Source organism: Populus euphratica, unplaced genomic scaffold (genome assembly GCF_000495115.2).
Source record: "Populus euphratica unplaced genomic scaffold, PopEup_1.0 scaffold442.1, whole genome shotgun sequence".
NCBI lineage: Eukaryota > Viridiplantae > Streptophyta > Magnoliopsida > Malpighiales > Salicaceae > Populus > Populus euphratica.
Genome location: NW_011500222.1, coordinates 220,705 through 232,112, shown reverse-complemented (window position 1 = coordinate 232,112; position 11,408 = coordinate 220,705). Strand labels below are relative to the sequence as shown.

Below are 11,408 nucleotides of genomic sequence, written 5' to 3'. Positions count from 1 at the left end.
TAATAACAGATTTATGAAAAGTATCTAAAAGTAAACTTGCGGTTTATTTTAAATTTTGTGTGGGTTCATATTGGTGATGAAATACATTTTATCGTAACTAAATATTTAATTTACGTGATTTGCTTTGAAAACAAAAGTTATCACGGACACTAAGTTCCAAACGGAAAGGCGTCAGTATCTCCGTAGTTCACTGTTCCTTATTTCATACTAGAGTCATGTAATTGAACACGGTAAAGCACGAGATATTGACATGATTGTAGATTTCTGAAGGCATCAATTCTTCTTCGCTGGAGTGCAATACAGCTCATTTCAGCTGTACATAATTTCGTAAGAAAACTTGGAATAAGTGATGGCCACTACAATACGTTTAATTAAACAAATTATTGTCGGCACAGATTTATTTCATCACATTGTTCATAAAGAAAATTCATTATTGTTAAATAGCAATTAAAAGGATGCCCCCTATCTCTTTGGAAAATCTTGCACGAAGAACACCAAGTAATTAATTAATTAAGGCTGAAAATAAAATAATACGGTGGTTAGAGAAAATCAACGAAGACAACAGAGACTTCGTTTTCCCAGCTCAACAAGCCATCGATCTCTCTGTCCACCGACAGAGAGGGGAGAGGAGAGAGTATGCGCACACATGGGCCACAGCCATTGCTGTCGGTGACTGATATTCTCGGTCTTTTTTATGGCTTAATATTTAAACTTTTATTTGTTTTTATTACCAATTGATTTAACATGCGAGGACAGAGATCTGAGTCTCATGCCGAGGTTTTTTTTAATGTAAGAATATATTTTCGAATTAGGTGGTATTTTTTATATAGTTTATGTGTTAATTAAAATTAATTTCTTAAAAATACTTTCTTTAGAATATGAAATGGGTATACCAAACTTGAAAAACAAGCAATGAGGATCAATCTTTCTTTCTTAGCTAACCTTTATTTTTACCCGAATTAAGAAAGTGACTTTCTTTTTTAATAGCTCGGAGAAAGGGAAAAATGCATGTTAATTAAGTGCTTTGAGGATCATATAATTAGTCCATTAATTGAACTTATCTTTCTTTAATATGGTAATTTTCGTTAATGGTAATTCAAGCTTGGAACTCTTTAACGAACTACAGTTAGTCCCCTCCCTACCCTTGACAGCCAATAATTAAGTATTTAACCTCTCTCGGATTTTTTAAACTCCTACTTGTCTTCCACAGTTATCTCCTTCTCTCTCCCTCTTTCTGCTTTCATGCAGATCTTGAGCTGAACCAGAGGCATAAGCATCCCATTTTCAACACATCAAGAAATGGAGCCTTCTTCCTCATTAGTCACTGTATCCGTTCCCAAGATTTCCGCTTTTACCATTTTGCTTCTTTTCTTGATTTCGTGCTCCACTCTCACTTCTACAGGTCAATTTTCTTCTTTTGCTTCACTTTCTTGTTTCTTGAATTGGAAATGCTCGCTTTTCGTTCTTTTTTACTTAATTATTTGGGTTTTGCTTATCTTGCTGTGAATTATTGGTAAAATTTGAAAGACTGCAATCTTATGACTAAGAAGCACAAATCTGTGGTTCTATTCATACATTCAACTTAAAGATCTTGGAGTTTCATTATGTATACCGTCTTTAACACATAAGATATGGTTAAATATTAGTCTTTTGTTTGTTGTAATTCTAATTTCTAAGAGATGCACAAGAAACTGAAATCATCTTTATCTTGGACCTGGATGTCTTTTAGATTGCTCTCTTGCCTTCGGTTTTCTCTCTTCCGCTGCAATTCAGACTTTGATCTACTTTTTATACAGTATCTGCCTCAGTTAATGAGAATCTTAAGGGCTAAAGTTTTCATCTTTGCTTGATGTACTTGCAGAAGCTTATGACGCTCTTGATCCAAATGGGAATATCACTATCAAATGGGACGTAATACAGTGGACTCCAGATGGCTATGTTGTAAGTGCTAGCTAGTACATGATGCAATATCACATTTAGTGGATTTTTGGGTAGCAGAATCAAGCACTCCAATGATCTACCCTTTCCGGTCTCTTGAAGTTCCTCCTCGAAATCTTTTCCCTGGACTTTCTCATGTCTGTTGTTCTCATTTGCAGGCAGTTGTTACAATGTATAACTTCCAGCAATATCGCCACATTCAGGCGCCGGGTTGGACTTTGGGGTGGACATGGGCAAAAAAGGAAGTGATCTGGAACATGATGGGAGCCCAAACCACCGAACAAGGCGATTGTTCAAAATTCAAGGGAAACATACCGCATTGCTGTAAGAAGGATCCAACTGTTGTGGATTTGTTGCCAGGAACCCCTTACAACCAGCAGATTGCCAATTGCTGTAAAGGGGGAGTGATAAATTCGTGGGCACAGGACCCAGCCAATGCGGTGAGTTCCTTTCAAATTAGTGTTGGTGCAGCTGGAACCACTAACAAAACTGTTAGGGTGCCAAAGAACATCACCTTGAGAGCACCAGGGCCTGGATATACTTGTGGGCCGGCAAAGATTGTGAGACCAACTAAATTTATATCGGCTGACAAAAGGCGAATCACTCAAGCTTTAAGTAAGTTATTGTCCCAATTCTTCGAGAGTGATTGAGCGATTCATTACTTTGAATGTATTTTCTGGTGTGGACAACTGATCTAGTACCAAGATAATGCCTCTGTTTTTAGCGTGTGATATTAATATGGTGACCCTGTGATTATCAGAAACGTTCCCACAAATCTCTAGTTTTGAATTTTCTTAGCTTCGAAACATCATGTGATACTAGCATAGTATCTGTTTGCCAAAACTTTTCTTGATTGTAGTTGGTCCCCAGAAATACGCTGCGTTGTTATAGTGATAATTAAGCTTGACATGGACTAGAAGTTGAAGTATGGTGTCACTACTATGAACCATCACACTCATATAATTAATAGAATTCTCTGGGTGGAAGAATAACAACCTAAGTTTATCTAACATTGTATGTTATTGCAGTGACCTGGAACATTACTTGCACTTATTCACAATTCCTTGCTCAAAAGACACCTACCTGTTGTGTTTCTCTCTCCTCCTTTTATAATGACACAATAGTAAGCTGCCCAACTTGTGCTTGTGGCTGTCAAAATAGTACGACTGGAGCTGGGAGTGGAACCTGTGTGCAGTAAGTTCATTTGTCAATTTATTGAAAACTTGAATTCCTGTTTTCTCTGTCGATTTTTTCAACTCAGTTCTGCTCTGCACATTCTTTTTTCCCCTTATATTTTTCTCTTCATGTGTTTTTTCAGCCCGGACACTCCACACTTAGCCTCAGTTATTTCACCTCCTGGAAAATCTGACAATACACCGTTGGTCCAGTGTACCAGCCATATGTGTCCAATCCGAGTCCACTGGCATGTTAAGCTCAATTACAAGGAATATTGGCGGGTGAAGGTTACAATCACCAATTTCAATTACCGAATGAACTATTCACTGTGGAATATGGTTGTGCAGCACCCGAACTTTGATAACCTAACCAAGATTTTTAGCTTTCAGTACAAGTCACTTACTCCTTACGAAGGGCTAAGTAAGTCACCAAACTTGCTGTGCCTTTGTGTAAACTTGTATGGTTCTCTTTTTACTTGTGTCTGAGATTTATCTATATGATTTTATTTTGCAGATGATACAGCCATGTTATGGGGTGTCAAGTTCTACAATGATTTTCTCTCACAAGCTGGTCCTCTCGGGAATGTTCAGTCAGAGTTACTGTTCCGGAAGGACAAATCTACTTTCACTTTTGAAAAGGGATGGGCTTTCCCTAGGAGGATTTACTTCAATGGTGATAATTGTGTCATGCCACCCCCGGATGCCTACCCATGGTTACCAAATGATAGTTCTCGCCCAGTTATCTCTCTACCTCTTCCAGTCATGACATTGTTTTTGTCTATGGCATTCCTATTTGCTCATGTGTGATGAATCATGTCTGTGCCAGTCTTTAAACTATCTGTTGTTCTAGCAATCAAGAAATCCCATCTTGTTTGAGTTACAGTGCTGGGATTTAAGGGAATCCAGTCAAAGGCTTGAATGTGTAAGATCAGCAAGTTATGGCAATGCAAGTGGATTTGGAGCACCATAACCATGTTACCACCAATATGCTAGTTGGCAATCAGAAATCTTTGGTCCCGTTCTCTTTTTTATATTGGGAATTAGTGGTTCTTCTACATGTTTATTTATGTTGTACACTCGATCATTTTGTTTGTGGAATATCAACATATTATTTGTTCGTATCCTTGTAACAAGGAACTCCAGGAAGAATTTACAGCTGATAAATGGATTTTTATTCGTAGATTTTTTTGAAGTAGTTGTGCATGTTTATTGTCATTGCTGTATGCCAAACACGAATGATATGCTAAAAGTTTTAGTGGTAATAAACATGTTCAGACAGAAAAGTAAGAAAGGAAACGATTTTGTTTTGAGTGGAATATAGCTCTAGTTTGATCATCACAAGTTCAATCACTCGCTCAAAAGAATAGTACAGCTGAATGTAACCACACCTGGTTATAACTTATAGTTCGCAGGTGAGGGTTAATGATGATAAATGTACCTCTTACAAAAACGGTGTCTGGCTTTCAAAACCACCATGTATATGATCTGCTGCAACAACATCTGAAAGTTATAATTTTCCTCTGCTGGTCACCCCATCGACAGCAATATCAGGAGCAATGAAGCTGCCATTGACAGAATTGAAATTGGATATGCACATGCTGAACTAGGCAGATATGGATATGTGTCAGGTGGGGGAAGCATGCATTCATCACCATTGAAGTAGACCTTCCTTGGAAATGCCCATCCCTGCTTCAGGCTAAAAGTGTTCTTGTCCTTCTGAAGAAGCACCTCAGATTGGACATTTCCAAAAGGGCCAGCTTCCATTAGAAGGTCATTGTAGAACTTCATGCCATAGAACATACCAGTATCATCTGCACAAAATCAGTTCCATGTGCTTATCAACTTCATTCTGGAGTTTCAAAATCAGAAGAACTTCATAAGCTTTTTATCTGAACTTTAATTTTATGCACCTACTTATGGATTCATAAGGTACGAGAGGCTTGTAATCAAAGCTGAATACTTGAGTGACATTGTTGAGATTTGGATGCTGAACAACAAGAGTCCACTCTGTGTAGTTCATCCGGTAGTTGAAATTAGTTACCGCAACCTTTGCGCGCCAATAGTCTCTGTAATTGACCTTCACATGCCAATGCACTCGAATGGGGCACATATGATGTGTGCATTGTAGCAATGGTGTGTTATCCTTCTTTGGCGTGTTTATCCCCTTTTTATGGGATTCCTTCGAGTTACTCCTGCATTTTTTTATATCCAGCAGCAAATTTACGTTTCAAATAATGAACACATACCAGCCTTCATAATTAGCTCTATTAGCATGCAGCTATACTTGTATTTACACACAACTATATCAGTTAATGTCATTGTGGAACTAGAGACGAGAGTGACGCGGAGAAACCAAATCTGTAAGCCTTACTTGACACAGTTTTTCTTGTTCTGGCAACCGCAAGCACAGGTTGGGCAAGGAGTGATTGTTTCATTGTAGAAAGATGAGAATGAAACGCAGCAGGTTGGATTTTTGGAGGCCAGAAACTGTGAGTAGGTGCAGGTGACATTCCATGTCACTGCATAAAGAAAAATTACACTTGTAATGCGCAAATTGCAACAAACTAAAACATAAGATGTTCAGAACAAGCTTGGAGGAAATAAACTTACTGAGGGCCTGGGTTTTTCGTCTACGATCAGGTGTTAGGAAGACCGTAGATGGCACTACCTTTGCAGGTCCACAAGTATACCCTGGTCCTGGACCAAGCAAAGTGAAGTTCTTGGGCAGTTTCACTGTTTTATTTGATGTTCCGGCAAGTCCAACGCTCACCTGAAAGGCTGAGACTGAAGCTGTAGGATCCTGGCCCCATGCTGCGATCACACCGCCCTTACAACAATTGGAGTATTGCTGGTTGTAAGGGACTCCAGGTAGCAGGTCGACAACCGTGGGGGTCTTTTTACAGCAATGCGGTATGTTTCCCTTGAACTTAGAACAGTCTCCTTGCTCTGTAGTTTGAGCCCCCACCATTGACCATATCACTTCTTTCTTAGCCCATGACCATGATAGAGTCCAGCCAGGGCTTATAATGTGCCGGTACATTTGGAAGTTGCTCATGGTTACTGTAGCCTGTGAAAGAAAACACGATTGTGAGTTATTTTCATTTAGTTTTTGTCACATCTTTACCTAAGAAATAGTGAGCTTGCATCTGGAACTCCGAAAGAATGAGGAAAATAAATGTCGACAAATACTCAAGCAACGTCCTTTCTTTTTTTCTGTGATCAACGAAAGCAAGGAAATAGGGAAAGGGAATGAGATCCTGAAGGTGGTGCATGCTCTTGTTTGATTTCTATTGTTGATGGCTGAATAGCAGAGGAGACAAAATCAAAGCTTGAAACCTAATTCAGGCTAGGTTTCAAAACTTAAGCAAGGCTGCCTTATTATTATTCTGGATTTGTTCTGTTTCCTTGATCAAGTCTTTTTGAGATACTTGGGTAATATGGTTTGCGAAACATGAGAAATTGAAGCAGAGGAGAATTTAGTGCTGCTGCCATATGATCAGTCAACTATATGCAGAGTGTTCTGCATAAGAAACACACACACACACACACACACACACACACACACACACACACACACACACACACACACACACACACACACACACACACACACACACACACACACACACACACACACACACACACACACACACACACACACACACACACACACACACACACACACACACACACACACACACACACACACACACAGAAAGACATGATACTCACCACATAACCGTCTGGTGTCCAGGACATTACATCCCATTTGATTGTTATGTTTCCATTTGGATCCAATGGGTCGTATGCAGCTGCAATGGTGACAACAAAGCGAGACAGAAAATGAATATAGATCAGGACTTGATGTCACGAAAAACAGTGAAGAAAATCCATTTTTCAAGTTTATTATCCTGAGAGAGAAGCCTAGAGTCTATACCTGCACGAGAAACTATCATGAAAACTAGAGCAATCAAGAATATGAACTTCATTTCAGCCAACAAAGAGCGTTGCAGGGATTGATAACAATCTTTGGCAGACTTATCGAATTCCATGGTGTCAAGGTCACCTGACCAGTCGTAGCTCTTCACCAATGATTTAAAAGGCACGAGAATAAGATGAAATTCTTAGCAGCATTATGTTTAAAAGGAAAATTGTAGGCTTTTAAAAATGAAAATGAATGCTTTGCTTCTTGATGTCTCACCTACTGGTTGTTAGGCCGCAGATACGCACACAACACCTTTCTACACCAGGTTTCCTGAATCTTGAAGCAAAGCTTTGGTGAGAAAATGATGGAAAAGCTGGCGCGAGAGATTTTAAGAGGTTTGAACACAACAGCTCAACCGTTCTTCCCTTTCAAATTACTACTATCGTTCACATACTTGCATGTTTGGGCTGCTTTGAAAACAAGTCTTCTCTTCCAGTGACTTCTTACCATTTCTCTCCTGGGTCTTCTTCACATGGTGACTTTCTTACCGCCTTCACCACTCTGGATCTTTTGGGTCTCCAATTTTGTTGTTTGAGTAACCTCTACTACACGCAGGCAAGGTTTACCCATCCATGCCATTGAAATTAATAGGACCAAGCTGGTTGCTTGTTACCATCCAATACCAAGGAGTCATACATATATATATATATATTGCCACCGCATTAAGATATTTGTGGAAACAAGATGCACCAGAACTTGTAATCAGATCTATCATGCATACGTATATCTGCTAGGGTTCATCACGCATGGTGTCAGGTTGGCCCAGTAGCATTAGCTTCTTTATTATTATTGAAACGTGCCTTGCTCTCTGATTGAGTTCTTCTACTCTTCATTATATTTCATTACTGTTTCTACGTTGTAACCCGCTGTAGTTCATCAAAACCTCATCCTAAATGCATAGCACTTGCTATATATAGAGATACTTAACCGAACAAAAAGAATATGAGGTTCCAATCAAAATAATTGAAGGAGTACAAGGACCAGATAAATGGGCAAAACCCCCCTTGAAATGCATGCAATAACACCAAACTGCAATATGGGATCAATTTAGGCCATCTAATCAAATACTAGAGGGGAAAACTCCAAGAAGTTAACTTCTAAGCAATCTAAATTATGCTAGTATATGCAAGGGATTTTCCATTCCATGAATTTGAATCTTTCAGCTGCCAAATACGAAATCTCAACTTTGAAGAGGAATTTGGAATGCAGAACATCTTATTCAAGAGAATTGGATTTCTGAATATTGATGTGTACTTGTACGTTCCCATTTTGGAAGGTAGAAAATTGTTTCCAGAGAAAAGCGGGTTCCATTGTAGAAAAATTAAAACGAGTCTTAAATTCTCTATACAAGGTACATTTTACAAACTTGTTAACAACTAGTAGCACCCTCAAGTTCCCATCTCCCCGAAGAGCACAGCACAGCACGGGGACATATCTGTTGGTGAAATAGAATCGAACATTTAACCTGTTTACTCGAATTAATTGTTACGGTTCAATGATCACCAAAAGACTAGCAACTCTAGAACGAAAAATGCAGAAAAAAGAAATGATAATCCAATCACATTTTTTGGGGCAGAATTAGGTAAGTATGGGTAATCGTCAGGAAGGGGCATCACACATTCATCCCCATTGAAGTAGACTTTTCTCGGGAAAGCCCATCCCTTGTTCAATGTAAATGTGTTCTTATCCTTCTGCAGAATCAACTCTGACTGGATATTTCCATCTGGGCCGGCTTCCATTAGGATATCATTGAAAAACTTTACACCGTAAAACATTCCAGAGTCATCTGCATAAATATCATCATACGGAAACACTCAGCCTAACTTCAACAAATACCATGTAAATAAAGAAGGAAAATTACAATTCAGAAGAAGCACCACAAGTAAGATAGTTGAATTGCTAACTTTCTCACTAGAATTTCGCTTACTTGCTACAGTTACCATGCTAATTTTCACTGAAATGTTCAGCATTTCCTAGTTTATGCATGGTGTCATAAGCATAATAATTCTAGTAGTGAAAAAGCATTTGAAAGCCTTGTTCAAGTGTTATTATATATGGACTTACTTGCTGATTTATATGGCAAGAGTGGCTTGTAGGCAAAGCTAAAAACTTGAGTGATATTGTTAAGATTTGGATGCTGAGCGACAAGTGTCCATTGTGTGTAGTTCAGGCGGTAGTTGAAATTGGTGATGGAAATTTTCACTCGCCAATACTCCTTGTAGTTCAACTTCACATGCCAATGCACACGGATAGGACAATTGTGTTTCGTGCATTGCACTAATGGGGTATTATCTTTCGTTGGTGTTTTTAGTCCTACAACGCTTTGAATCATCGAATCACTCCTGCATTATGTGAGAGAGTTCTTTATTATGAAGATATCCTAAAATATCAATGCAAATGTTCTTGAGTCTTCAGGAAATTAATAACATCGAATTGCCAATATCTTCTTCACATTAACTAGTGGTTGCAGACATGCAATTTGGTGTGTAGAGTCAGAACACTGCAAAACCATGTAGCAGATTCCGAGGAACGCAAATAGATATGGACAAAGATGCAGTGTACATGTGCACAAATATAGTATTTAGTAGATGAAATGTAAATGTGACTCAGTAATGCAGCTTGTTGTGTATTTGATGGTTTCAAAGAGTCTTACGGAACACAAGTGCTGTTGTTCTGGCAGCCACAAGCACAAGATCGACAAGGAGTGATGGTAGAGTTGTAAAAGGATGACATCGATACGCAACAGGTTGGATTCCTAGACGCCAACATTTGCGAGTATGTGCATGTCACATTCCATGTCACTGAAAATAACAAAAAAAGGATTAAAATGATGATAATTGTGGAAGCTACTGTAACTGCTTTGTTGCTTAGGCAATTGAAATGTTTTGATTCCAAGGTTTTTCATGAAAAAAAGTGTAACACAACAGTAGCTGATTGAGTTTCCCATCTTGAAATGATCATCAACCAACAATTTCATCATTAACAACAATGAATCTTCTGGTTTGTAATGAAAATAGATTAGTTTTTTTTCATTGTCAATAGAACTTCTTATCCTGGGAAGCAGACTTACTCATTGCTTGAGTTTTTCGACGGCCGTCAGGAGTTGGAAAGACAGTGGGTGGAACAATTTTTGCTTGGCTGCAAGAGTAGCCTCGTCCAGGACCGAGCAAAGTGAAGTTCTTCGGCAATCTTACTGTTTTGTTAGTAGTACCAGAACGTCCAACACTCAACTGAAAAGAAGAAACTGCTGCTGAAGGGTCCTGTCCCCATGACGATACCACACCACCTTTGCAGCAATTGGCAATTTGTTGGTTGTAAGGCACCCCTGAAAGCATGTCAACGACAGCAGGACTCTTCATACAACAGTGCGGGATGTTCATTCTGAACTTGGAACAGTCTCCTTGCCCAGTGGCTTGAGCTCCCACCATTGACCAGATAACTTCTTTCTTAGCCCATGTCCATCCTACGGTCCAGCCAGGACTCATGATGTGACGATACATTTGGAAGTTGGTCATTGTCACCACTGCCTGAAAAGTCACACAAGTAATTTTAAATCTTCTCAAGCATTTATATCAGTGCAATCTGTCGAAAAATTCTGTTCATTAATTTCCTAATCTGCAGCTATTTTAATAAGCATTAAGAAATGTTAATGAAAGATGGTTACTTACCACATAACCATCTGGAGTCCATGAGATAACGTCCCATTTGAGCGTTATGTTCCCAGTTGGGTCCAGATAGTCATATGCCTCTGAAATTGCAAATAAATTACAGTTCAAAAGACAACAAATTAGTGGTACATCAGAGCATGAATAGAGTTGAAAACCCTGAGCAGAGGCTATAGTACCTGCACGAGAGAATACCAGAATAAAGAAAAGAGCAGAGAAAAATGGGGATGAAAATCTATCAAAATCCATGCCGCAAGTTCTCTAGTATCAGAAACCTTTACGATGAAGATACAAGGGAAGGGGAACTAGCATCAAGCTGATGAAGGCTTGAACCAGTTCATGAACTCCTTAAATCAAACTCTCACCAACCAGCCTTGTTGCAAGTTCGTGTCATTTTCTTGACAAGTTTACTTTTGTACATTATGTGCGTGTCCATCCAGGTCTGTTACAGAAAATCTTTGTTTAGGATTGACCAAACCTCATCTGATGTAACCCTCCAATGGCCATTGCATAGCTGGAATTACTTGGATACCGGTTCATAGCTCAGACGGCAAGCAAGGATGGATGTAGGGGAAGGACATTGTTGTCAATGAATGATCAGGAGAAGCATTCAAAACTACAAGATTAATTTTAAAAATGATCTCC

At 39.0% G+C, this 11,408-nt stretch overlaps 3 protein-coding genes and 1 long non-coding RNA gene across 5 annotated transcripts; 2 read left to right on the top strand and 2 right to left on the bottom strand.

Annotated features, from left to right (window-relative positions):
* Window positions 1-1,200: 1,200 nt before the first annotated feature.
* LOC105112321 (protein COBRA-like) lies at window positions 1,201-4,305 on the top strand. Its single transcript, XM_011007993.1, has 6 exons — window positions 1,201-1,402; window positions 1,862-1,941; window positions 2,097-2,553; window positions 2,967-3,132; window positions 3,257-3,534; window positions 3,628-4,305. The coding sequence occupies exons 1-6, from the start codon at window positions 1,300-1,302 to the stop codon at window positions 3,918-3,920; spliced, it is 1,377 nt and encodes a 458-aa protein (XP_011006295.1). The 5' UTR covers window positions 1,201-1,299; the 3' UTR covers window positions 3,921-4,305.
* Window positions 4,306-4,412: 107 nt separating this feature from the next.
* LOC105112319 (COBRA-like protein 4) lies at window positions 4,413-7,405 on the bottom strand. Of its 2 annotated transcripts, XM_011007992.1 has the most exons (7): window positions 7,315-7,405; window positions 7,051-7,195; window positions 6,846-6,925; window positions 5,724-6,180; window positions 5,485-5,632; window positions 5,028-5,305; window positions 4,413-4,924 (listed from the first exon to the last, which is right to left on the bottom strand). In XM_011007992.1, the coding sequence occupies exons 2-7, from the start codon at window positions 7,163-7,165 to the stop codon at window positions 4,641-4,643; spliced, it is 1,362 nt and encodes a 453-aa protein (XP_011006294.1). In that variant the 5' UTR covers window positions 7,166-7,195; window positions 7,315-7,405; the 3' UTR covers window positions 4,413-4,640. The 2 variants fall into 2 exon arrangements, with proteins under 2 accessions (XP_011006294.1, XP_011006293.1); XM_011007991.1 differs by lacking the exon at window positions 7,315-7,405 and having other exon boundaries at window positions 7,051-7,280.
* Window positions 7,406-7,664: 259 nt separating this feature from the next.
* On the top strand, window positions 7,665-8,463 carry LOC105112317 (uncharacterized). Its single transcript, XR_839726.1, has 2 exons — window positions 7,665-7,854; window positions 8,291-8,463. It is a non-coding gene; the product is annotated as an uncharacterized LOC105112317 (long non-coding RNA).
* LOC105112318 (COBRA-like protein 4) lies at window positions 8,189-11,132 on the bottom strand. The gene is made up of 6 exons (XM_011007990.1): window positions 10,943-11,132; window positions 10,767-10,846; window positions 10,169-10,625; window positions 9,752-9,899; window positions 9,163-9,440; window positions 8,189-8,884 (listed from the first exon to the last, which is right to left on the bottom strand). The coding sequence occupies exons 1-6, from the start codon at window positions 11,010-11,012 to the stop codon at window positions 8,598-8,600; spliced, it is 1,320 nt and encodes a 439-aa protein (XP_011006292.1). The 5' UTR covers window positions 11,013-11,132; the 3' UTR covers window positions 8,189-8,597.
* Between the last annotated feature and the right edge of the window lie 276 nt (window positions 11,133-11,408).

Excerpts from the sequence above, each read along its gene's own strand:
- LOC105112321 (XM_011007993.1), top strand. The coding sequence starts at position 1,300 with ATGGAGCCTTCTTCCTCATTAGTCACTGTATCCGTTCCCAAGATTTCC. Across the intron at positions 1,942-2,096 it reads GGACTCCAGATGGCTATGTT|GCAGTTGTTACAATGTATAA; the intron begins GTAAGTGCTAGC and ends TCTCATTTGCAG. Across the intron at positions 3,133-3,256 it reads GGGAGTGGAACCTGTGTGCA|CCCGGACACTCCACACTTAG; the intron begins GTAAGTTCATTT and ends GTGTTTTTTCAG.
- LOC105112319 (XM_011007992.1), bottom strand. The coding sequence starts at position 7,165 with ATGGAATTCGATAAGTCTGCCAAAGATTGTTATCAATCCCTGCAACGC. Across the intron at positions 6,926-7,050 it reads CATGATAGTTTCTCGTGCAG|CTGCATACGACCCATTGGAT; the intron begins GTATAGACTCTA and ends TCACCATTGCAG. Across the intron at positions 5,306-5,484 it reads AACAAGAAAAACTGTGTCAA|GAGTAACTCGAAGGAATCCC; the intron begins GTAAGGCTTACA and ends AAAAAAATGCAG.
- LOC105112318 (XM_011007990.1), bottom strand. The coding sequence starts at position 11,012 with ATGGATTTTGATAGATTTTCATCCCCATTTTTCTCTGCTCTTTTCTTT. Across the intron at positions 10,626-10,766 it reads GGACTCCAGATGGTTATGTG|GCAGTGGTGACAATGACCAA; the intron begins GTAAGTAACCAT and ends GTGACTTTTCAG. Across the intron at positions 8,885-9,162 it reads CTTGCCATATAAATCAGCAA|ATGACTCTGGAATGTTTTAC; the intron begins GTAAGTCCATAT and ends ATATTTATGCAG.